At 40.5% G+C, this 27,743-nt stretch overlaps 1 protein-coding gene across 1 annotated transcript; it reads left to right on the top strand.

Annotated features, from left to right (window-relative positions):
* Positions 1-3,209: 3,209 nt before the first annotated feature.
* On the top strand, positions 3,210-24,177 carry LOC108706515 (major surface trophozoite antigen 11). The gene is made up of 9 exons (XM_018243006.2): positions 3,210-3,431; positions 6,364-6,501; positions 12,632-12,767; positions 13,502-13,590; positions 16,779-16,842; positions 20,476-20,564; positions 20,836-20,948; positions 23,114-23,270; positions 23,862-24,177. Exons 1-9 carry the CDS (start codon positions 3,392-3,394, stop codon positions 24,023-24,025), a joined length of 990 nt encoding a protein of 329 aa, XP_018098495.1. The 5' UTR covers positions 3,210-3,391; the 3' UTR covers positions 24,026-24,177.
* The last annotated feature ends 3,566 nt before the right edge of the window (positions 24,178-27,743 follow it).

Here is a 27,743-nt window from a genome sequence, read left to right as displayed (position 1 = left end):
TCTGATTGAGCAAATTGTTGGACTAGATTTAGTTTCTAAACATCAGCCCACAGTATATTTGCAGATACAGAAGGACAAAATGCATGTTTTTTTTGTTGTACAGAGAAATCCTTTAATAATAAAATGAATGTCAAGGAGACTCCAAGCAGCCACTCAGGAATGTTGGAGTCTCATGGAAACCACTTGTATTATGAAACTGGTTGATTGCTTACTAATTCAATTTAAAAGGATCATGTGTAATTATTAAATCTGATTAGCTAATTACTTTCCAGTTCCCCTTGTGAAGGGCAGAGTGTGGAGAACAAGGAGCTGTTACATTGCGTATCCCTTGTCTAATGACATCATAATGCGTGAAATTCACTCAAGGGCACAAGCGATGTCATTGTACGTTTGCCATTGGCCATAAAACATCCCTTTGAGTTTGTATTTGTGTGTGATGTGTCCGTATCTTGCACCAACAAGGGTCTCATTAATTTAAGGAGTTCATATACAGACCAATGTTGGTCATCCAACTGATTGCCCCATTAGATTGTAAACTTTGCGGAACAGAGACCTCATTTCTCCTAAATTAATTATTATTTCTGTGGATTTATTTATACAAAGGGTAGAGACACACACTCAGATTTGTTGAGATTTAAGGTGGCCATACACTATTAGATCCTTTCTTTTTGTGAGGTCGCCAAACGAGCGGATCTTAACCCAATATGCCCACTAATGGCTGGGCGATATCGGGTTAATCTGAACGTTTGGCCCTAGGGCCGAACAATCAGATTACTAGATTGCGAATAGGCACAGACGGGTCGCCGGACAGCATACACTAGGCGATGCGATCGATATCTGCCCGATTTTTGGCCTGATAATGATCGGGGGGCCGATGCCGAATCCGTCTTAAATACCAATATCGGCAGCTTTAATCTGCCCGTGTATGACCACCTTTAGTCACCCGGCGAAAAAATCTCCTCTTCTTCAGGTGACTAATCTCCTCGAACTGCCTCCCGCCGGCTAGAATGTAAATCCCAGGCGGGAGGCAGTTCTGGGAGATTAGTCACCCGAAGAAGAGGAGATTTGTCGCTGGGCAACTAATCTCCCCAAATCTGAGCGTGTGTCTCTGCCCTTGTTGTAATGTTTGTCAACTTGTTTGTATTGTAAATACACAGTCCATTTTAGAAAAGAGGGATTGGCAGATAAGCGCCAATGGGATTGAAGGACTGACTGTCTAAATAGCAAACCCCCCCCCACTCGAGGAGCCAATATATTTGCACAAATGGCAGGGGGTCAAAATGGTGCATGAATAGCTACCATTACTTTCTATGCAGACTGTAGAGCAAAATGCTGTGTTAGACCTGAGCTTACACCGTACTGGCACTTGCATTTACCAATCTTCTTGGACCCCTGTGTTTTAACCTTTACTCTCCAGCAGGACAGGATTTTTTCTGAAATAAAGTGAAAGAGAGTCTGTTCCATAACAGGTTTGGCACAAGTGCAGCACTTTAGAGCAAGTGGAGGTTATGACTTTGTCACATAATAGAGATCTATTGTTCTGCAGGGAACTGCCAGTTTGGTCTCCTGCCAAAAAGCCTTGTGATCTGAATCTCTGTTGTTACCTGGCACTTTCCTTCAGCCCAAACTGCCACCAGAAATCATAGGGGCCATACTACTGAGTTGGCTGGGCTGTCCAAGTTGTGGTTGTCGGACTGTGGTGTCTGGGGTCTAGCGGGGACCATTACCCCCTGCCGTGGGCTGTAACCACCCCCAAGCATTTATGCAGAGGGAGAAGTACAATATTCTGGAATGGCCGTCACAGACCCCCTACTTGAATATCATGGAAAATCTATGGGATGATTTGAAGCAGACTGTCCATGCTCGGCAGCCATCAAATTTAACTAGAAATAGTAAAAAATAGGAATGTAAACCTAATAGGCGCGGGTGTCTGTCATGTGGAATCAGCTTGTGACTTTACTGCAACTTTAATGACAAGGGAATGGATGGGAGTTGCTGGGAGTTCAGAGAACACTGGGAACTGGGAACCCACTTGAAGGTAAAATCCACTGTTAAAGGGGATATAAGCAGCCTTCCAATATATGTTCATTGAAACTTTTCTTCACAGTTAAGGGGCATGTAAAGGCAAAAACATAAAATCCAATTTTTACTTTCTTTATTTTAATGAAAAAGAAACCTATCTCCAATATACTTTAATTAAAAAAGATGTACAGTTTTTATAAGAAACCTGACTGTATGCAGTGAAATTCTCCCTTCATTTACTGCTGTGGATAGGAATTGTCAGACGGTCCCTAACTACTGAGCTGGGAAACAATCATACTTATGAACAGCAGGGGGAGCCCCCGCCTTACTTCCCAGCCATGCAGAACTCAAGCAGCTTTGTTTGTTTCCCTGTAGAGCAGTCGGCAACTGTGTAGAGATTTGTATTGGATTTGATTTTTGCCTTTACATCGCCTTTACTGTTTCCAACTCCAGCTGCAGGGACAAAGATCATGGAGCCAGATTTAAACAGATAAACTGGGATTCTATTTGGAGGATTATTTTGCTGCAGCCACTGGTTCTGCAGAGTTGGAGAAAGTTTGTATTAAACAATACAAAAACTATAAAATCCACATTAGATTACATGACAACACAGGACCCAGTGCAGTCTGTATATTCTGATTATTAATTAGTCTTGTTGTATCGGCTTCTGGCAGATATTATTTGACTTGTGCTGTTTTGATCATTTATGATGATCCCTAAGCAGCTCAGACCATACTGAGCATGTGCACAGTCTTGGTCTTGCAAAGATGTATAACAAAGTTACAAGATGGTGACCCCCTGTGGCCAACTTTGAAAGCATAAATTATTTGTTTGATTAGGCTTGTGGTGCAGTAAGTTCATGTTTATGTTTACTATACAAAATACAGCATTTCTCGCCTCATTCTATTTTAGACTTTACTTCCCCTTTAAATGTAAATTTAAACACAGGTCTGTTATTCAGCAGGCTTCTGGTACATTGTAGAGAATAGAAAGAAAGTTTTATTAAAATTAAATTTTCTTTCATTTGCCTCTGGGTTTACATCTCCTTTAAAAAGGCCTGGAGTCAGGTCAGAGTCACAGTGTGTCGCAGGGCAATGGGTGACAGTTGGGAGCAGCCTGTTAGAATGTAGTGGTAACAAACTGCTAATAACCGTGACTGTGTTGTTGGCCGTTAGTAACACACTGTTATGGCCCTGGGAGTCGGCTGATAATTACAGCTCTCAGTGGCTGCTGTGGAACTTACAAGGAGTCCTGGCTCAATACAAACAGCACATGATTGGAGTCAGGTGATACATGGGAAGGAGAACAGCCCAGCAGAGGGGGAAGTTCTGTTCTTGTAGGGAGAATCATTCAGTACCATGAAGTGAAAATGAGCATCTACACATCCCTGCAACTTGTCTGCCTCCTAGGTAAGTGATTCCCCTGTCCCTCAACTGCTCCCTGCTCTTCCATTAACATTGGGATACAGTTCCTGCAACTGTCAGCTGTGAATCCCTGCAGCACTAACCAACTGCTGCTTTCCACCAGGTAACCTTAAAGCAGCATGGGTCCAAATAGAAGTGTTTTTAAGTGTGTGTTTATATAAAATATACATCACTTTAAAGGGCTGTTTTTAAGCCTTGCAACCTGCATTTTTCCCTATTATTTAAGGGAAAGTCATTAAAACAAAATCCTAGAATGGTAGTGATATTTGTTTGTTTCTACTTTTTGGAGGTTTATCAGTCTCTCTTTTTTTAATATGAAGTTTCAAACTCTAATCTTCAATTTTGAGGCTAAATATTTATGCATTTTTTTTCATCATTCAGTTTCCTGCTCAACTACTTACCTGGTTATTATGTTTACTTATTCCATTGACTTGATAGAAATGTATTATTATTAATAATAATAATAAAAACATAATTTGCAAGCTTAGAATTCCAGTGGCTTTGTTAGACTGAGAGCTAATTTTAAGGCAAATCCCATTTTTAAAAGATTAGTTTCAATGCACCGTCCAATGTAAACGTGCATTTACTAAGTTACTAACTGACTAGCAGCATTTACAACAAGTAGCAGCACAATGGCTGATGTTTCCATCCCCCATAGTTGAATGAAGGGAAGAAGTAGTTACATGATAATATAGAAGCTGAGGATGGGAAAAGACAACTGGTCTATCAAGTTCAAATCTGCAATAACATCAACAATTCTTGTGCAAGGAATATACACGTCATTTCTGGCAGTCGCTCGGCACCAATGCTAATTAAATGCAGGATTATGAGTATAGGTCTGTGTGTAGGGTTGCCACCTGGCCAGTATTTTAATGGCCTGGCCGGTAAAAATGATGGTTGATCCCATTGTTATTAATAGGGAAAAAAGATAAATATCTAGGAAGGCCGGTATTTTTTTTCCAGAAAAGGTGTTAACCCTAACCTGTGTGAGATGTGCCCAATGCTACTCACTATATAACTGCTGGGTGGCTTTGGTGCAACTCTCTCCCCACCTTTCCTTATTAATCTGAGCGATGTGAATTGCTGGGAGTGGGAATAGAATTAATAACCAGCCACAACTGTTCAAATGATTGTATTGGGCCCTGCAGTGGGAGATCACTTTCACAAGATACAGTTTATATACGTTTTAATTTCTGCTTCCATAGGGTGGTGCTTGTTGAATTTTGTGCAAGACCCCCATGGAGGTTCAGACGTTATTCAGGATTCCCCTTAGTTCATAACAAGGTTACAGGAAAAATATTGGAGTATCAGCCACAGGTCCAAGAATATCTTTGGGCAGAAAATATGTTTTCACCCTAAATGGCCTTTACTGCTGGGTTTTTAATGAAAGATTTGGTGGGCTAAGCCCCCTTTTGAATGTTCTACAACAAACAGGATTGAGATATTGCCTCTGTATTTATCTGCCGTGTGTTCTGGGGTATTATACACGGAATTGCTACTGTATTTATCCTGCCAGTGTTCTGGGGTATTATACATGGAATTGCCACTGTATTTATCCTGCCAGTGTTCTGGGGTATTATACATGGAATTGCCACTGTGTTTTAGGGATGCACCGAATCCACTTTTTGGATTCGGCCGAACCCCCGAATCCTTTGCAAAAGATTTGGCGAATGCCGAACCGAATCCAAACCCTAATTTGCATATGCAAATTAGGGGTGGGAAGGGGAAAACATTTTATACTTCCTTGTTTTGTGACAAATAGTCACGTGATTTTCCTCCCCGCCCCTAATTTACATATGCAAATTCGGATTTGGTTCGGCCGGGCAGAAGGATTCGGCCGAATCCGAATCCCGAACCGAATCCTGGATTCGGTGCATCCCTACTGTATTTATCCTGCCAGTGTTCTGGGGTATTATACACGGAATTGCTACTGTATTTATCCTGACATACACAGAATTGGCCCTGAAAAACCATAAAGGAAAATGTGTAGATTAATTATCCTTCCCAAACATAAAAACACTCTCTGACTTGTCTGTGTTAGTGAGTATCTAGAAGAGCAAACAGACATTATCCCCAAATCTGAGCCTTCGTGTTGAGCCCCTGCCACTGCTCCAGCCCCATCATCATCATCATCATCAAACCCCCCCCCCCATCCATGTAAGTGGGAATTCTCAATGTTTTCCATCGCGCCTCTAAGTCAAATAGTCAAGGCTTCCCCGCTCTTTGTTCTGGTTGACGGCTGCCAGGACTGAGCTATTCCTATTGGCCTGACACCACAGCTCTCACTTTATGCTTTGTTAGTGTTGAAACTGGGAATATATTTTAATTAATTAAAGCATCTAACTGGTTTGAAATTTTAAGAGCAGTTCAACTGTGTGCCATGATATATGCAGAGTAATATAATTTGCAAATGCTTCCTGCTGATTGGTTGCTATGGGTTACTAGACCTGGTGCAAATTTTATGACATTTCTGACACCCCTAAAGTGTTGAAGTGGATATATATATATATAGATCCTTATTTCCATGAAAAATTGGTCTGTCACCTTAGGTTACTTGGGCATCTTCACAGAGGTAATGAATTTTATGGCCACATTATATATAAAATGTGTTTTAAGAGTGAGGCGAATTGCATGAAGTACAATAAAGTGTTTCTGATTGTGCTCCTCTGGCAGGTCCTGTATGATGTGGGCAGCACTTTACGCCCCAGTCCTTTACTCCCACAACGCCTGACGACTCACTTGCTTAAAACTCAAATCTTGCATTACACAAGAAAAATACAATGTGCATTTAGAAGGGACAATTCCACCTGCAGTTGAGAATTTGGGTTGAGAAAAAAGATTGGATTAAGTGTTGCACTGGGGACGACCCCAAATACAGCTCAGGCTCCATAGTAACTGTTCCCCTTTATTCTTTCAGCCTGTTCCGTCAGTAGCCAGCTCCTCACCACTCCGATCCCGGCCAACTCTACTTGGGCAACGTTAATAGAGGCAAACTGTAGCTTTGTTAATACAACGCAGTGCGGAGCCTGTCCGGCAGGAACATTCCCCAGCAATGGTGAGTACAGTCAATGTGGAGGAAGTCTTTTTAAATTATTTTAAAGGATAATTACTGTATACCTTCAGGATTGTTCTTAGTACAGGGGAATACCCATACAGTAATAGTTTTATTGCATCTTGCCCTACAGTATGATAGAACCTTAGGGGCACTTTTATTTGGCTGTCCAATCGTTGGACCTTGCTTCACTGTCTGACTCTTTGTTAGTTATATAGGTACTGGACCTGTTATCCAGAATGCTCGGGACCTAGGGGTTTTCGGATAACGGATCTATTCGTAATTTGGGTCTTCATACCTTACTTCTACTAGAAAATCATTTAAAAATTAAACCCAATCATACCTCCCAAATGTCCCGTTTTTAAGCCGTCCTCAACATGTGACTTACTGTGCCAGCTTCTGCCCATAGTGAGTGCTTTTTATAGACTCAATCCTTTGTGGCCCGCCCCTTCCGTGACATCATAGTGAGTCTATAAACATACCTCCCAACTGTCCCGTTTTCAGCGGGACAGTCTTTTTTCCAGTATAAAGACTTTCCGCATTTATACTGGAAAGTCCAGTTTTTCTCTGCACTGAACAGCCAGAAAAAGTAACAATGTTTCTAACTTAATTGGCTCTTGGCAGAGAGCCCAGAACAGCCACAGCTGCAGATAAGATACTTTTGTAACAATTTCTAGATAAGCAAATAAGTAATTGTAACAATATAAGATAACCGGTCTCTTGGGGGAAGTTAGACAGTCTAACTTCTCCCAAGAGACCTGTTATCTTAGACTCACAGCTTAAAGGGCAATTCACCTTCATTAGCAAAACTGGAAAAAAAACACAGAAATATGTTCAAACTTGCCAAATTTTGTAAAGTGAACATGGTAATTTGGGGGTGTGGCCACAAAAAATGGGCGGGGTCAATAAATATTTTGCCGCGGTACACGCGCCAACTTTTTTTGTCCCTGATTTTATTTCCAAAATGTTGGCAATAGGCTGGTTTTGCCTTCAATAAGGATTAATTATATCTTAGTTGGGATCCAGTACAAGCTACTGTTTTATTATTACACAGAAATAGGAAATTATTTTTTAAAAATTGGATTATTTGCATAAAATGGGATCTATGGGAGACAACCTTCCTGTAATTTGGAGCTTTCTGGATAACGAGTTTCCGGATAATAGATCCCATACCTGCAGCAGAATAGAAAAGCCTTTTACACCCCATTGAGATGCCATGGCACATCTCAACGGCAGCTTTTTAGGATATTCTTATATAAAAAGAGGCCTAGGGTACAAGCACTACATATATAAATGGTTCTAGATGGACACTCCCACTCTTTGCCCCCAGAGCTTTTAAGGATAACCAATTCAGCAATATTTGAAAACCGCATCACTGCTCGATGAAACTAAAGGGGTTCAGCCCTATCATCTTTCTTTGGCCGCCAGGAACCCCACATTGCCTCTTTGTCTGGTGGATATTAGACAATAAACTATAGAATCCAGGGACAGCGGCCCTTTAATGATGGGTTTATTTGAAAACATATCTGATTCACATTCTGGAGTAGAGGGAGGCTGGGACCCCCCAATAAGTGATCCAAAGTGAAACGACTAATTCCCACTACGTGTTCATTTCGATGCTCAGTTCTCACTGAACTCAGAAATGAAATAGAGGGAGATTCTACGGTTAATTAATAAACGACTGAGTGTGTTTTTGTGGTTCCAGAGAGGAATCGCTGTTTAGTGACCACAGAGGTGTTAAGGCCACAGTGATACTGAAGGTTTTTTTCCCAGTTGGGGAAATCCCTGTTTATCCCGGTGGGATTTCCCTCATCAGGCAGGTGGGGCATAAAACTACAGAACTGGGGCAGTTAATAACTGGATTAACCCTTCTACATCTACCCTGATGCCTTTGTTATTATTTTCACTGATAACTGGGGATAAAAAAGGAAATAGCTGATGAGATGGGAGCATGATATCCTAGCCTACTTTGCTGAGTCCATTGTTGCAGTTGGCTTCATTAAAGGAGAGCGATGGCGAATACGGCTCTTGTTTCTAATACTAAGTAGGTGCTCCATCCATACTACAAGGAGACTCATGTCCACTGAGCAGAGCAGCAGCCAATGGGAAGTGAGTAGATATTGTGTGTTGGCTTTAAAGTGCTCTGCATTGACCAAAAAAATCCTTCTCACTTTCCATTGGCTGCTGCTCTGCATAATAGACGGTTGGTTAAATAATGCTCTAGCCTTATGAATGTTCCAGTGCTCTTGACTGGCACCACTGTGGTCTTGTCCTGTGGATGTTTTATAGGCTTATCTCAAATACTCTGAATTATGTGACTGGACCCAAGGGCATAACTTCATGGCCTTGGGCCCCCAACAGACAAACAAACCTGGGTCAGTTCCACCTGATGTCTGTATTGGGGGGGTCTAAACCCTGATCCACCATGGATATTGCATCTCCCCCAGTCCTCACTGTTGTGCATTTATCTCTCTACCAAACCCTTCCAGCAGTCCCTACATGGACCCCTCTAACCAATGACCAGTCAATTTCATAGTCTACAGAACTGTCCCTTTTTGTATCTGACCCCAAACTGCTCTAGATTGCTAGCTCTGGTGACCTTGTCTCCTACCAACCCCATATGAAAGTCAATCAGTATCATGTTCCCTTCCTCTCTGTTGTACAACGCTGCAGCATATGAGGCCACATAGTAAATTAATTTTAATTACTGAAACACTCGTTATGATTTCAATAAGAAAATGTCAATTTTAGTTCAGATCATACACCTCATTTTTTTCTTTTCAGTACCGGATTATTATTGTAGGTTATTCAGTGATAGCTCAGGGCTGTGATCACTCTGTGCCTAATGCCTTTATGCTGATTTGAGCAGGATCATCAGATTTTGATGAAACTACTTGTTCCTAATGGTAATATATATTATATTGTATATAGATCCATGTGTAAATCCAAGTGTGTGTGTATATCTATATCTATTCAACTACAAGAGTCCTCTGCACTCAATCCATTATCAATATATTTAAGACAGAGACATTTTGTACATACTGCTACTAAAAAATGCCTTACCCTTTAAACAAAACAGGGATTGTTTGTCCATATATTGCAATATATTAAAGCTGGCAAACTACGTCAAAGTCATCCCATATCTGGCCAGTCCTATGCTCAATTTTCATCTGATTCATTAAGAATTCTATTGCTTCATTATACATTTTACACAGGGACTAAGTTTTACCTGCAACTTACTTGCTGCTTTCAAAGTTAAAACTCCCAAACTTGGCTGCCCTTTTATTAGACACCAGTGGGATCACCTGACTATAGCTGGGAGGGGTGGGAGCTACAACATGGGGCTGGTCACTGCTCCTGTATAACTATAACAAACAAGGGAAAGTTGTGCTCACCACTATTTTTTAAAACCATTAGGCGGGGGTGCAATGAGGCTGTGACCACAAAATACATATAGTCAAATACAAGAGTCCTCTGCACTCAATCCATTATCAATATATTTAAGACATTGAGACATTTTGTGCATATTGCTACTGAAAAATACCTTACCCTTTAAACAACATATAAATATATAAATTATATATAATTTGTTTTAACGAAAGCAGTCACGGCAGAGACTCCAAGTCGTGAATAAGAGGCACTTTATTCGTCCATTATCGCATCTGGATGTATATACAGGTATGGGACCTGTTTTCCAAAATGCTCGGGACCTGTGGTTTACTGGTTAACAGATCTTTCCGTAATTTGGATCTTCATACCTTATCTCTACTAGAAAATCATGTAAACATGAAATAAACCCAATAGGCTGGTTTTTGCTTCCAATAAGGATTAATTATATCTTAGTTGGGATCCTGTTTTATTATTACAGAGAAAAAGGAAATGATTTTTAAAAATTTGGATTTTTTATTATAATGGAGACTATGGGAGACGGCCTTTCCGTAATTCAGAGCTTTCTGGATAATGGTTTTCCGGATAATAGCTCCCATACCTGTATTTGTGAATGGAACTGAAGATCACGGTTTCTCACTGTTACAGGGATAATTGCATGTTGTGCAGCAGTAACCGCATGTTAGGGAACAAAGCTATGGGACTTTGAGAATGTTGTGGGTCATTGCACTTCATAATTCATGGCTTCAAGGCCATTCAGACACATGGTGGTTTGTGAGTTTATAGGAACTGAACCAAAACAGCCTTTAATTAAATAAAATTGCAGGGGCTCAGCATTGCAGCCTTTAATTTGTAGTACGTACGGAGGATTATAATAATTTCTGTGCTGAGAGTTTCTATTGTTCACAAGCTGTATTTATGCTGGAAATCACTGGCGGAAGAATAATATGTCTCCAGCACAATATACACAACATGTTTATTATGAGAAAAGGGCAACTTTTATTTTGTCCAGCAGTCACTGAAAGGAGGAGACGCAGGGATAACTGAATTACTTCCCTAATCATGGGGCTGGGCCAATCAGAAACCTTGCTACATTTAGAGGGCCATTTATCTACATTTGTGGTTTTAGAGAGAATTAACTCATTTTCTATAAAACCACAAATGGCGTGTCATTTATTATAAGATCCAGACATCAAATCAAGATCAAAGCATAAAAAAAGTGTAAAAAAAAATGCAGAGCAATCGAAATAACGAAAACCTTGAATTCTTTTAATTTTGAAAAGCTGTCTCCCATAGATTCCATTATAATCAAATACTCCAGATTTTAAAAAAAATTATTTCCTTTTTCTGTGTAATAATAAAACAGTCGCTTGTACTTGATCCCAACTGAGATATAATTAATTCTTATTGGAGGCAAAACCAGCCTATTGGGTTTATTTAATGTTTACATGATTTTCTAGTAGATTTAAGGCACGAAGATCCAAATTATGGAAAGATCCATGATCTGGAAAACCCCAGGTCCGATCATTCTGGATAACAGGTCCCATACCTGTAGCGAAAAAACCCTTAAAAACCAGAATTAAAGATGAGTGGCAGAAATAGATAAGGACAGCGCCCACTGACTTCTATATGGCCTTGACCGCTTATAGATGGTAAAGTATTGTAATAGTGCGTTTCGTGGTTCATCATTTAATAAATTACAATTTTTTTTATGGTTTAGAGTAACTGGCAATAATCCATATTCACAAAATAATCCACAGTTTTTAGCACTAAAATATAAGATTTGGGAAAAAAGACCAAAAAAAAACGAACAGAAAAAAAAAAATACGAACGTTGGTAAATTGGTCCATTAGTATTATTGTTATCGCTTATCTATAAACATGCTCAGCAGTGTTGTACAACAGAAGAGTCTGTATCTCACAAACTACACAGAGGGCCTTGAATGATAGAGATTATAATTTAAAAAAAGAAAAGGGGGTATGAGACACAAATTGTGGGATTACAGAGAATCAAAAATCAGGCCCTGACACTCTGGGAACATACCTCCCAACTGTTCCCTTTTTTCGCAGGACAGTCCCGATTTTGACAGCTCAACCCACAGTCCCAGATTGTTACTGAAATATCCCGACTTTCTCTTTGATCTCCTGCACTGAACAGCCAGAAAAAGATACAACGTTTCTAAAACGTGATTGGCTTTTGGCAGAGAGCCCAGAATATGTGGCAGGTGCATTTGTAACAATTTAAGATAAGCAAAAAAATGGCAACAATTTAAGATAAGGGGGTCTCTTGGGGAAACTGTCAGTTGCAGCTTAAAGGGCAAATTTACCTTCATTGGCAAAACTGTTATAACACATAAAAATCACAGAAATGTGTTCAAACTTTCATATCTTGCCAAATTTTGTAAAATGGACATGGTAATTAGAGGGTGTGGTTACAAAATGGGTGTGGTCAAAATGTCACTGCGCTTGGTGCAGCAAATATTTTTGTCCCTCTTTCTATTTCCAAAATGTTGGGAGGTATGTGCGACTAATGGCCGCTATGCGCCTGGCAGTCCAGGCTTGTAGGGCTACTGCTCAATCTTCCACTGGGTGGGAGACTTATTGTTTTAATTTTCTATATACAGTAGGTAACGGCACATTGGGCTGCTCAGAGCCAACCTGTAGTCAGAGCATTAGAATCAGCATTGAACTGTTCCTTTCCTAATAATAATAAAGCTACGGATCTTTTCCCTTTCATTCTCTCCCAGACACTGAAGACTGTACTTGTTGCACAAGTGGCTCCTGTATAAACTCCTCCAGTTGCCTGTCCTGCCCAGTTGGCTACTACCAGCCCCAGAGTGGCCAGCAGCTGTGCTTCCCATGCCCACAAGGATTCTATACCAAGTAAGTCACCTATATATTTTATTCTTATTTCCATTTCCCATTGTTCATTTTATAAGATCAACAATGTAAAGCAGGTCCGGACTGGGATTCAAACTAGGCCCTGGCGTTTCAATTATTCAGAGGCCCAAACAGCCCCCCCCCACCAGCCCAATAAATAGTGACTGTCTATGGCATCTTACAGTAGCCCCTCTGGGATGTGCCAGAACCCACAGATTCAGGCTTAATGTCAAAGGTTTATATGAATATTAAAGGTATATACAGTAAATATAATATTTTTAATATATATCTGAATTCAATGTGTTTTTTGTTATATAGACCGCCACCCCTTTCAAGGAGAAATAAACCCTAAAAATGAATATGCTAAGCTAAGCTTAGGGGCCACTAATTATCCAGCAGAAAATGAGCTTCCCTGGCTGTAATATAAGCTGATGCTACAGGTTTGCTGATTATTCAATTCTGATGCTAATTGCACTGGTTTCTGTGCTGCCATGTAGTAATTATCTGTATTAATTACTAATCCTGTAGAGCTCACAACAAAGATAATACGTGGTTCCAATCTGGATCAATGTTCGCTTTGTGTTTGTTCATTGAATAGATCTCCCTTTCGTTCATTGGCTGCACCAACCTGCCTGAATACTGTTATTAGTATGGGATGGAGGGAGACACAGCTATGCCTTATATCCCAAAGTTTTCCCTTCCTGTATCCACATAAATAATATCTGTTTCCCTTGTAGTGGAACCCAAAGCTCAGCTTGTGAGTCGTGCCAGGCAGGCTACTATTCCAACCAAACGGCCTCCAGCGTGTGTGCACCCTGCAACAGAGGTAAAGCTCCATATTTACTATTATGGCTTACAATTATTATTATTATTATCATTATTATTATTATTATTAAGTATTTTTAAAGCGCCAACATATTACGGAGCGCTGTACTAAGAATTTAACATTTTGTATGATGAACTTTCCTGTTTACATTCATTACACATTTATTTTTATTGGATATTTGTAACTTTAATCACTGCCAAAAGGAGAATCTGTTTGTCCTTGGCCAGTCTCTGCACTGCTGGTTGTGGTTACCTGTTTGCACTCACTGGCCATGAAGCAAAGAGTTTTTTGGAAATTGAGTACTGTGTCCTTGTAAAAGAAATCCGTTGATGTAATTAAGGGGGTGGATTCACAAAGCAGGTGCAAATATTAATTTGGAGAAGTAACCCAGGCAATTAATGAGCATATTGTGTTGCACAAAAATGGGAGCAACTGTTGCACTTATTGATTAAGAAGTCATTAAAGGGATTCTTTCATGGCTTTTATGGTGTAGTTTTTCTCTCAAAATTTCTGTAACGTACTAGTGAAGCCGGAACCTGGAGTTAGGTTGCTGGTATCAGTCTGACTCTTCCGTAAAGTAGAAGAGCTCAACTAGTCCCAGTTTTCACTGACGCTGCAGAGGTCAGTAGTTCCAAAACGAGGTACAGACAAGGGTCAAACGAAGCGGAGTCAAGAACAGGCAGAGGTCAGGACGGGCAGCGAGTTTCGTAGTCAAAGGGCAGGCCAAAGTCAAAAACTAGGATCAGAAACACACGAAAGTCTTGAACAGGATCGGACAGGACCAGAAGTCAGCTTGGGCAAGGAATGATTGGCTGAGCAGGTTCAAATAGGGAGATTTGGCACCAAAAACCAGGAAACGGTAAGCAAGGGCAAAATAGAGCATAGCCCAAAACAAAGATGGTGCCCACGGCTTCAAAACATGTAACCGTGCATGCAGTGACATCATTGCACATGCAACAAGGCGAATCAGGACTTTGAGCTTGCGTTGAACAGAACACACCTCCCCCAGCAGGAGCAAATATCCGTAAGCGAGCGCACGGGCCCCGCGGGGTCGCCTTACAATTACACTTTTTGCACTGCAAATAATTCACTCTACAATATAAATTGTTATTCCTGGACCAACAAATGTATTTTTTTTTAGCTGTAATATTGGTGTGAAGGCAGCCATGTCAGGTAATTGTGCCTAATCCTGAGATTTCAGAAAGCCAGCACTTCACAATGGAACCGCTTTCAGATAAGCTATTGCTTCTCCCACACAATGTAATGGGAGGAGTCGCAGTGAGACTTGGGTGTTTTACTACGGAGTGCTTTTCTTATATCTAAGTTGTTATCTTGTTCCCTTCCCATTGTTCTGTTGTTAGGCTGCTGATGAGCTGATGTGGGGAGAGGAAGAGAAGAGCACAAGGAGAGGCAATTTATCAGAGCACAAGTCACATGACTGAGGGCACCTGGGAAACTGACAATATGTCTAGCCCCATGTCAGATTTCAAAATTAAATATTGCTCTTTTTAAAAACTGATTTCAGTGCAGAATTCTGCTGAAGCAGCACTATTAACTGATGTGTTTTGAAAAAAACAAGTTTTCCCATGACAATCCCTGTACACACTCCTTGTACTTGTAACATAATACTGCACTCACCATTGTGCCCTCCCAGTTTGCTTGATGAATCACATGATAGTACGTTTATTGCTGCAGGACGACCTACAGCTACTGCCACTCAACTTCAGGGTAAAACATAACTGTAACCCAAACCCCCACTTCCAACAATTGTGTCCAAATAGTAACAACAAGCAGTTGTAGTTGTGTGCGCTTTAATAAGACTCCATTGTGCCAAGTGAATTGCCTGAGGCTGCAGTTACGGTGGAATTGTGGGAGAAGCAGAAATACTTTATTATGGGTAAAAACTCCCACTGAAGTGTCTGACTCTGCACATGGAGGCTACGCTTGTACGTTTTACTGCACTTTATATTAAAGGGGTTGTTCAACTTTTAGTATTATGTAGAGACTGATTTTCTGAGATAATTTGCAATTGGATTTCATTTTTTATTATTTGTGGTTATTAAGTTACTTAGGGTTTTTTATTCAGCAGCTCTCCAGTTTGCAATTCCAGCCATCCAGTTGCTAGGGTCTAAATTACCCTAGCAACCGGGCAAGAGACTGGAATATGAGTAGGAGAGGCCTGTATAGAAAGAGGAGTAATAACAATACATTAGCCTTTGAGCATTTTTGTATTTTAGATGGGGGTCAGTGTCCTCCATTTGAAAGCTAAAAAGAGTTGGAAGACAAAGTAAAATAATTATAAAACTATAAAGAAAAATGAAGACCAATTGAAAAGTTGCATGGAATTGGCCATTCTATAACCTACTAAAATTTGACTTTAAGGTGAACCACCCTTTTTAATGTTGTTCAAGTTTAAATTCTGGACACGTATTTTTCTGTTCAAACCCAAAGAAAAACAATTTCAGTCTGAGAACATGATTGTGTATTATATAGTGAATAAAGTACCCCCTTTTGTAAAATATAAGGATATTATAAGTTACTGAGGAGTTTCATGACCATATAAAAACACGAGGCCGAATGCCGAGTGTTTTTATACAGGTCAGGAAACTCCGAGGTAACTTCTAATATCCTTATATTTTGCAACTGGGGGTACTTTATTTATTATAATACACGAATTTCAGTGAGTCATGTGACAGAAATTACATCAGAACTCACCGTTTATAACTGATGACATCACTACTCACCGTTTATAAGGATATAATTTACAGGATATTCATGGCTTTTGTGTATTATATAGTGAATAAAGTACCCCCTCTTGTAAATTATAAGGATATTATAAGTTACTCAGGAGTTTCATGACCATATAAAAACACGAGGCCGAAGGTCATGGAACTCCGAGGTAACTTCTAATATCCTCATATTTTGCAACTGGGGGTACTTTATCTATTATAATACACAAGTTTCAGTGAGTCATGTGACAGAAATGACATCACTACTCACCGTTTATAACTGATGACATCAGACCTCACCGTTTATAAGGATATACTTTACAAGATATTCATGGTTTTTGTGTCTTTTATATCTATATCTATATCTATATCTTATCAGCCTTAATTCATTAAAATATAATGGACAGTTCTGTGCTATTTACCACCAGTTGATTTAATTTAATGTTTCTTTCTGAACAGGGTTTTACGCCACTCGTGAGAATGCTACATCATGTGAGCCTTGCCCTCTGGGGTCCTATTGCAAGTAATAATAACAATGGCTTATCTATTGCTGCTAATAATAGAATGATTCTCAGCCTCTGATTGGCTGTTGTCCTACCATAGTAACAGATACCCACCTTATAAGCCCTGGCCTAGAATTTGGAGAAGACTTAGGGGTAGGGTGAGAGCATTAAATGAGCAGTATAGGTACGGGACCTGTTATCCAGAATGCTCGGGACCTGGGGTTATCTGGATAACTGATCTTATGTAATTTTGATCTCCATACATTAAGGGGCATATTTATCAAGGGTCAAATTTCGAATTGAAAAAACTTTGAGATTCAAAAAGACCAACCAAAATTAAGTTGAAGGTTTTTTTTGGTCGAATAGGTCTGTTTTCGATCGAATAGGTCTGTAATCGGCCGAATTAGAATCATACGAATTGAAGGAATAGCGCATTTGATCAAATTAGATTCAAAGTTTTTCCCCCCAAAAAAACTTTGACTCCAAACAGGTTCTAGGAGGTCCCCCATAGGCAAAAACAGCAATTCGGCAGGTTTTAGATGGTCGAATTTTTAAAGAGACAGTGCACAAAAAATAGCTAAAAATTCGATTTTTTTCATTCGAAAATTCACCTCAACCTTTGATAAATCTGCCCCTAATAGGCACATTTATTAAGGGTCAAATTTTTTTAAAACTCCCATGAACTTGAAATTCGACCAATCGAAATTCATTAATAAAATCTCATTTTTAAAAGTTGGATGAATAGAATTTACCCGAAAACTCATCGAATTCGATTCGAATGTTAGAAACTCGACTCAGGAAGGCTGCAAACAATTCCAAATTCATCCCTGGACCTCAACCATTGATTTAAACAGTGATTCGGCAGGTTTTAGGTGGCGAATAGTCGAATTTGAGTTCTTAAAGGGCCAGAGAATGATAAATAACAAAAATTGAATGCTAATTTTTTTAAAAACTCTAATCAAATTTGAATAACCCCCCTAGTCGAATTTGACAATTTTGACCATAAAAAAAACTCGAAAATTAGAATTTAAATTTTTAATTTGACCCTTGATAAATCTGCCCCTAAGTCTACTAGAAAACCATGTAAATGTTAAATAAACCCAATAGGCTGGTTTTGCTTCCAATAAGGATTAATTATATCTTAAGTTGGGATCAAGAACAAGCTACTGTTTTATTAGAGAAAATTTAAAATTTTAAAAATTTGCATTGTTTTGGCCTTTCTGTAATTTGGAGCTTTCTGGATAATGGATCCCATACCTGTACTCCAGGAAATTAATGGGGTCATCTGTTATGCACTATTTAACCTGTGACATATAGTCTTTTTTCAATTTCCACCATGGCTACACAGCAGCTTGTTTATATAAACTATAGTAGTACTTACCTGTTATCAACTGTGTATCCTGTGCTTGAATGGCTGCCCCCATGGCTACACAGCAGCTTGTTTATATACACTATAGTAGTACTTATCTGTTATCTACTGTGTATCCTGTGCTTGAATGGCTGTCCCCATGGCTACACAGCAGCTTGTATATATAAACTATAGTAGTACTTATCTGTTATCTACTGTGTATCCTGTGCTTGAATGGCTGCCCCCATGGCTACACAGCAGCTTGTTTATATAAACTATAGTAGTACTTATCTGTTATCTACTGTGTATCCTGTGCTTGAATGGCTGCCCCCATGGCTACACAGCAGCTTGTTTATATAAACTATAGTAGTACTTATCTGTTATCTACTGTGCATCCTGTGCTTGAATGGCTGCCCCCATGGCTACACAGCAGCTTGTTTATATAAACTATAGTAGTACTTATCTGTTATCTACTGTGTATCCTGAGCTTGAATGGCTGCCCCCATGGCTACACAACAGCTTGTTTATATAAACTATAGTAGTACTTATCTGTTATCTACTGTGTATCCTGTCAGGCCCGGATTTACAAACTTGCCGCCCCTAGGCCGGCTCTACTCATCGCTCCCCTGCCGGTGCCGTCCCCTTCGCTTCCCCTGTCCAGCACTGTTACCTCCACTTCCGGTTTCCCCCTGTCCAGCGATGTCCCCTTGCCTTCCAGGGACTTCCGCTTTCTGCGCATAGCTTAACACTCTGGAACAGCACTGTGCCGTCCCCTTCGATTCCCCCTGTCCAGCAATGTCCCTCCCCTTCCAGGTGCCGTCCTCTTCCCCCTCAGTGTGTGCGCGCGAATGCGCACATCTTAACACTTGGGAACAGCACTGGAGACTGACGTGAGTCTCCAGTGCTAGTTACTGATGCGGCTGGGCCGCCCCTGAAATTGCGCCGCCCTAGGCCCAGGCCTATGTGGCCTTGCCACAAATCCGGGCCTGTATCCTGTGCTTGAATGGCTGCCCCCATGGCTACACAGCAGCTTATTTATATAAACTATAGTAGTACTTATCTGTTATCTACTGTGTATCCTGTGCTTGAATGGCTGCCCCCATGGCTACACAGTAGCTTGTTTATATAAACTATAGTAGTACTTATCTGTTATCTACTGTGTATCCTGTGCTTGAATAGCTGCCCCCATGGCTACACAGCAGCTTGTTTATATAAACTATAGTAGTACTTATCTGTTATCTACTGTGTATCCTGTGCTTGAATGGCTGCCCCCATGGCTACACAGTAGCTTGTTTATATAAACTATAGTAGTACTTATCTGTTATCTACTGTGTATCCTGTGCTTGAATAGCTGCCCCCATGGCTACACAGCAGCTTGTTTATATAAACTATAGTAGTACTTATCTGTTATCTACTGTGTATCCTGTGCTTGAATGGCTGCCCCCATGGCTACACAGCAGCTTATTTATATAAACTATAGTAGTACTTATCTGTTATCTACTGTGTATCCTGTGCTTGAATGGCTGCCCCCATGGCTACACAGTAGCTTGTTTATATAAACTATAGTAGTACTTATCTGTTATCTACTGTGTATCCTGTGCTTGAATAGCTGCCCCCATGGCTACACAGCAGCTTGTTTATATAAACTATAGTAGTACTTATCTGTTATCTACTGTGTATCCTGTGCTTGAATGGCTGCCCCCATGGCTACACAGTAGCTTGTTTATATAAACTATAGTAGTACTTATCTGTTATCTACTGTGTATCCTGTGCTTGAATAGCTGCCCCCATGGCTACACAGCAGCTTGTTTATATAAACTATAGTAGTACTTATCTGTTATCTACTGTGTATCCTGTGCTTGAATGGCTGCCCCCATGGCTACACAGCAGCTTGTTTATATAAACTATAGTAGTGTTTCTGAAGCAAACACAGCAGTTTTGCCAGTGTAGGGCAACAGTACATTGTATTTGTATTATTTAAAATTTTTATTTTTGGTATTACTGTTCCTTTAAATGCTTTCTTGCTACAGGGCCTTGTGTATTCTTTTGAACATTTTCTTATCATATAGGGCCCCCTATACTTTGTATATTTTCTTTATTATTTTGTCTACTGAATTAAGAACCCAATGTACCTATGATTCTAATATGATTCAATATGATTATTTGATTAGTCAGGGACCACTGCCAACCTTAAATTCTCTGGGTTTCCCAACACTGACATTCAAGTTATGGCAGCTCGTTGCTTTAGCAGACTAATTACTCTGACTTTACCCAGCAAGAATAACTCAACTTGCTCTTTCACCAGCACTTCCAGCTGCCTCACCTGCACTGTCTGTCCCAATGGAGAAGAAGCCTTAGCACAAGCTTCCACAGACTGTTCCTTTTGTCACCCAGGTATGTCTTCCCTTTGCTGGGATTCAGAACTTTATAGCCTGTTGGTTATGCAGTATATCCCATATGTATATATAATATGTAGGGCTGAAACAGCCAACCAGTCTATGAGTGAATGAAATCAATGTTTCTAAGCTAACGGGGTCCTCACTAAATGTTAGGCCTCAAAGTTCTGATAAGTCCTGAAGCCACTGTTCCATTTGAGATCATTCTGTTGCTCCAGGAATATATCTCTGCATAAATGTAACGTGTGTCTCGTTGCTCTTGTCTTCAGGTTCGTATAAAGGGCCTGGTGACGCCATGTGCAAGTTCTGCCAAGATGGTCATTATCAGTCCAAATGGGGAGCAGCAAGTTGTGATGTGTGTCCTGAATATCACTATTGTCCTGTAAGATTTTTTTGGCCATCTTTAAAGTCCTGATAGGTTTCCCTGTCTCCTGTTGTATTCTGCCTGTCCTATACTTCCTGAGTGTGCCATACTCTCTGTCTTATCCTCCCTGTATGTGCCATACTCTGTCTGCCCTATGCTCCCTGTGTGTGCCATTCTCTGCCTGCCCTGTGCTTTCTGTTTGTGCCATACTCTGCCTGCCCTATGCTCCCTGTGTGTGCCATATGCCTGTCCTATCCTCCCTGTGTGTGCCATACTCTGCCTGCCCTGTGCTCCCTGTGTGTGCCATACTCTGCCTTCCCTGTGCTCCCTGTTTGTGCCATACTCTGCCTGTCCTATCCTCCCTGTGTGTGCCATACTCTGCCTGCCTTATGCTGCCTGTGTGTGCCATACTCTGCCTGCCCTGTGCTCCCTGTGTGTGCCATACTCTGCCTGCCTTATGCTGCCTGTGTGTGCCATACTCTGCCTGCCCTGTGCTCCCTGTTTGTGCCATACTCTGCCTTCCGTATGTTCCCTGTGTGTGCGCCATACTCTGCCTGTCCTATGCTCCCTGTGTGTGCCATACTCTGCCTGCCTTATGCTGCCTGTGTGTGCCATACTCTGCCTGCCCTGTGCTCCCTGTGTGTGCCATACTCTGCCTGCCATATGCTGCCTATGTGTGTGCCATACACCTGTCCTATTCTGCCTGTGTGTGTGCCATACACCTGTCCTATTCTCCCTGTGTGTGCCATACTCTGCCTGCTCTATGCTCCCAGTGTGTGCCATACTCTGTCTGCCCTATGCTGCCTGTGTGTGCGCCATACGCCTGTCCTATCCTTCCTGTGTGTGCCATACTCTGCCTTCCCTATGATCCCTGTGTGTGTCATACTCTGCCTCTTCTATGCTGTGTGTGTGTGTCATACTCTGCCTGTCCTATGTTTCCTGTCGTTCTTTGTACCTTGTGAGATGAGAACCTTGTAGGGTTTGTCAGCATTTGGAAATTGTTGTTAAGGGCCCCTAAGGTATTTAACCGTGTGCTGGGGGGGGGGGGTGCTGTTTTATAGACAGAGGAGGAGGCTGCAACATCTTATGGATTAAAGGATATGACTAACATTTTTCACATGAGTGATAAGTGATATCCTTACAGTGAGCACCAACCATTTGGGTCTTTTGGTGTGTTACCATGTAACATGATCTTGTGGTAACATGGGTTTGTTTTAAAAGGGGCATGGTCCACACTGGCTTCTTTTATTGGCCCTCCACCACTTTGGCCAGAGAAATTCCAGCCCTCAGTACCACAGAAGTTGGACAGCACTGGGCTAGATGATTAGGGTCAACCAAAGTGTGGTTTGCCCTAGGCTAAATATTAGTTAAAGGGGTTGTTCAACTTTGAGATAACATTTTTGATGATGTAGAGAGTGATATTCTGAGACAATTTACAATTGTTTTTTATTTTTTGTGGTTTTTGAGTTATGTAGCTATTTATTCCATAGCTCTCCAGTTTGCAATTTCAGCCATCTGGTTGCTAGGGTCCAAATAACCCTAGCAACATGCACTGATGTGAATAAGAGACTGGAATATGAATAGGAGAGACCTGAATAGAAAGATGAGTAATAAAAAGTAGCAATAACAATACATTTGTAGCCTTACAGAGCATTTGTTTTTTTTAGATGGGGTCAGTGACCCCCATTTGAAAGCAGAAAGGAGTCAGAAGAAGGCAAATCATTAAAAAATTATGAAACAGAAAAAACGAAGGCCAATTGAAAAGTTGCTTAGAATTGGTCTTTCTATAACAGGAGTGCCCATACTTTACTGAGAGATCTACTTTTAGTGATGTTGTCCCATAATGATCTACATCCATAATATCATTGTTGGCATTCTGTTCCATGGAAAGTATTACTTACATATTATATTGATTTATATTGCTATTTTTAAGAAACTACTATTTCTTACGTAATCTTGGCATAATAAATACTTGAATGAAAAGCATGAAATAGAAGGGTAATTTAGTCAAGCGGTTCGTTAACAGCCTTGAGATCTACTGATTACAAGCTAAAGGTCTACTGGTAGATCCCGATCTAACTTTTGGGCAGCCTTGTGCTATAGCATAAAAAAAAGTTAACACAAAAGTGAACCGCCCCTTTAATTAAAACAACTCTATAGTGAAAGTATTTTGATTATTTCAGAGCCCAGACATTAATCCGATTCAATGCCCAGAAGATGCCTTCTGCCCAGCGGGAAGCACAGAGCCGAGTTACTGTATGGAGACCTTCTTCCGTAAAGCCGGAGACACGTGCCAAGTTGCGCCGCTCACTATTGTATTGCTGGTCGTTTGTGCCACGTGTGAGTCACTTGTGCTTTGTGAGAAATAGAAGGGTTGTAAACATATACAGGTCACGGAACTCCAAGGTTACTTCTAATATCCTCATATTTTCCACCAAGGGGTACTTTTATTTATTATAATAAATATTTAGTGAGTCATGTGACAGAAATGACATCACTACTCACCGTTTATAACTGATGACATCAGAACTCACCGTTTATAAGGATATATTTTACAAGATATTCATGGATATATAGATATAGATATATAGATAGAGAGATATACACAAAAGCCATGAATATCTTGTAAATTATATCCTTATAAACGGTGAGTTCTGATGTCCTCAGTTATAAATGGTGACTAGTGATGTCATCAGTTATAAACGGTGAGTTCTGATGTCATTTCTGTCACATGACTCACTGAAACTTGTGTATTATAATAAATAAAGTACCCCGAGTTGTAAAATATGAGGATATTAGAAGTTACCTCGGAGTTCCTTCGGCCTCGTACTTTTATATGGTCATGAAACTCCTCCGTAACTTATAATATCCTTATATTTTACAAGAGGGGGTACTTTATTCACTATATAATATATAGCTTCTCCTTTGCAGGCCTAATCATCGTCATCTTGTTTGCAGTGAGGAAGCAGAGAACTAGGGTAGAAAGAAACGTGAGAAGCTGCAGCTCAAAGTCCCGACTGCTGGACCCCCAGATGTCCCCTAGTTATCTGTATGGAGTTACCCGCGATACTGAGCCGGTGTATGCCGGGTGGTGACTCTCACATTCTGCTTTATATACGGGTAGAAGCCAAACACTTTTTCCCTTTAAAGAGAAAGTGCAGCTTCACAAAACTTTGTTTTCATGTATATCAAAAATGTGCTTTCTGTATTTTTTGCTAGAACTTATGTTATAAAAAGTATTTCCTTTTCACTTGTTCCCCAGTAGCAGAAACAACTCACTCAGCTGTTACACTTCAGTAAACAACTTGCTGGCATCTCCCAAAAGCCACGTTTTAAGGACAAGGATACTTGGGGGAGGGGGATATGTTAAAGGAGAACTAAAGCTTATCCAAAGAAGTTGCTGTTGTACATTATGTTTTGTGCTTCTGTACCAGCCCAAGGCAACCACAACCCTTTAGCAGTAAAGATCTGTGTTCTCCAAAGATGCCCCAGTAGCTCCCCATCTTCTTTTCTGCTGATTCACTGCACATGCTCTGTGCTGCTGTCACTTACTGAACTTAGGGAGCCACTCACAATATACAGTACACATAGAATAGAAATGTCACAATATAAGGCTGATTAGTAATTAATGCACATAATTACTACATGGCAGCACAGAAACCAGTGCAATTAGCATCAGAATGTAATAATCAGCAAACCTGTAGCATCAGCTTATATTACAGCCAGGGAAGCTCATTTTCTGCTGGATAATTAGTGACGAGCCCTAAGCTTAGCTTCTCAACAGCCAATCAGAGCCCACTGAGCATGTGAGTGTCACAGACACTTTCCAAGATGGTGACCCCCTGTGACAAGTTTGAAGTCCTGGATCATTGCTGCTATTGACAAGCTGAAACTTTAGCCTCGTGCAATAAGTTCACTATATAAAATATGGCATTTTTAGCCATATTCCTTTTTAGGGTTTAGTTCTCCTTCAAAGCAGCTCAGACCACACTGAGCATGTGCACAGTCTTAGTCTTGCAAAGATGTATAACAAAGTTACAAGATGTTGAGCCCCTGTAGCCAACTTTGAAAGCATAAATTATTTGTTTGATTAGGCTTGTGGTGCAGTAAGTTCATGTTTATATTTAGTATACAAAATACAGCATTTCTAGCCTTATTCTATTTTACACTTTACATGCCTTTTAAGCTCTAAGCTGGGGGCAGAGTAAGTTTGGGCCAGTGCCTATTTTTTCCCAAAAGAATGAACCTAAGAAAAAACCCAATACTGACACCAGCCAGTAAATTAGTCTTTGCACTTGTAGGATCAGGATTACTGAGCATCTACTGTGGAATATTAAAGGAGAGAAACAAATAAAAAAAAAATATATATATATACACACACACACACGGGTATGGGACACGTTGCCCAGAATGCTCGGGACCTGCGCTTTTCCAGATAATGGATCTTTCCGTAATTTGGATCTTCACACCTTAAACCTACTAGAAAATCATGTAAACATTAAATAAACCCAATAGGCTGGTTTTGCTTCCAATAAGGATTAATTATATCTTAGTTGGGATCAAGTACAAGCTACTGTTTTATTATTACAGAAAAAGGAAATCATTTTTAAAATTTGGATTATTTGGATAAAATGGAGTCTATGGCCTTTGTGTAATTTGGAGCTTTCTGGATAATGGGTTTCCGGATAATCAGATGTGTGCAGGGGAAAGATCGCAGCCCAAGGTACAGTAACACAGGCCTCGCATGTCCAATTCCACTGTTTGTTCTGTGAAGTTTTGATGACAGAGGTTTCCTTTCTAATATATAAAATACAGCCAGATTTAGGTGTAAATGTTATGGAATATAATTTAAGGTTGGCTTTTGTGGTCAGAATGGGAATAATAATGCTGGTTGTGCAGCTTCTGATCAAATTTAAAGCGGTGACATTTTTAATCGCGATATTAAGAACTGTGTTCTTTGCTGTCATTAAAATGTATCTTTTTTTTTTCCAGCCGACTGTTTATTTGCTGTTCTATAAACCCTGTGCTGTGATACTGATGCTTCTGATTAATAACAGGGAGGAAGGTCCCATATAACACGGACCAACAATTAGAGGGAGCTGTGCCTGTTGGGGGGATTCCAATGTTAGTAAAACAGGCTTCTATACTGAACTTATTGCACGAGGCTAAAGTTTGAGCTTGTCAATAGCAGCAATGATCCAGGACTTCAAACTTGTCACAGGGGGTCACCATCTTGGAAAGTGTCTGTGACACTCACATGCTCAGTGGGCTCTGATTGGCTGTTGAGAAGCTAAGCTTAGGGCTCGTCACTAATTATCCAGCAGAAAATGAGCTTCCCCTGTAATATAAGCTGATGCTACAGGTTTGCTGATTATTAAATTCTGATGCTAATTGCACTGGTTTCTGTGCTGCCATGTAGTCATTATGTGTATTAATTACTAATCAGCCTTATATTGTGACATTTCTATTCTATGTGTACTGTATATTGTGAGTGGGTCCCTAAGCTCAGTAAGTGACAGCAGCACAGAGCATGTGCAGTGAATCAGCAGAAAAGAAGATGGGGAGCTACTGGGGCATCTTTGGAGACACAGATCTTTACTGCTAAAGGGCTGTGGTTGCCCTGGGCTGGTACACAAGGCCACATGAGTCATAACTGTTACTTTTGAATGCGGAGGATCAATTACAAACTCTCTGAACAGTTATGTCCCATGTGGTTCCCCTTATAGTCACTGACTAACTCAGAGAGCTGAAAAGCAGGAAGTAGTGTTCTGGCTATTATGTTACACATCCAGTCACTCCAGCCTTTATACATTACATTTTTTGCTACCTAAACTAGATTAGAAATATTATTTATTTTGCACAGACTATTTATCCAGTTTTTATACTGATCAATTCCTTTAATATGCCATGTAGTATTACATACAGTACATTGTTTATTCATTCTGGGGCAACTCTAACTCGGAGTTAGTCAGCGACTTGAAGAGGGACCACAACCTCACTGTCCTGACTGTGAAGAACCCCCTACGTTGCTTCAAATGAAAGTTCTTTTCTTCTAGTCTGAAGGGGAGGCCTCTGGTACGTGATCCACTTTATGGGTAAAAAGATCCCCTGCTATTTGTCTATAATGTCCTCTAATGTACTTGTAAAGTCTAATCATGTCCCCTCTCATTAACTTACATATCTGTTCACTCCAGACATTATTGATTATATTTATGGATGCACCGAATCCAGGATTCAGTTCGGGACTCTGCTAGGATTCAGCCTTTTTCAGTAGGATTCGGACAAATATTTCTGCCAGGCCAAACTGAATCTGAATTTGCATATTTAAATTGGGGGCGGGGAGAGAAATCACGTGACTGTCACAAAACAAAGAAGTAAAAAAATTGTTCCCCTTCGGCCAAATCTTTTGCGAAGGATTAGGGCAGGGGTCCCCAACCTTTTTCACCCATGAGCAAAATTCAGATTTAAAAAGAGTTGGAGAGCAACACAAGCACGAAGAATGTTCCTGGGTGGTGCCAAATAAGGGTTGTGATTGGCTATTGGTAGCGCTATGTGGATTGGCAGCCTACAGGTGGGTCTGTTTGGCAGAACATCTGGTTTTTATGCAATTAAAACTTGCCTCCAATGCCTGGAATTCAAAAATAAGCCCCTGCTTTGAGGCCACTGGGAGCAACATCCAAGGGATTGGTGAGCAACATGTTACTCACAAGCTACTGGTTGGGGATCACCGGATTAGGGGGTTCGGCCGAGTACAAAATAGTGGATTCGGTGCACCTAATTATATTTTTGACCAACTAACTATATTAGAAACAT

Source organism: Xenopus laevis, chromosome 1S (genome assembly GCF_017654675.1).
Source record: "Xenopus laevis strain J_2021 chromosome 1S, Xenopus_laevis_v10.1, whole genome shotgun sequence".
Classification (NCBI taxonomy): domain Eukaryota; kingdom Metazoa; phylum Chordata; class Amphibia; order Anura; family Pipidae; genus Xenopus; species Xenopus laevis.
The sequence above is the reverse complement of the archived record's forward strand: the minus strand, read 5'-3'. Positions and strand labels throughout refer to the sequence as shown.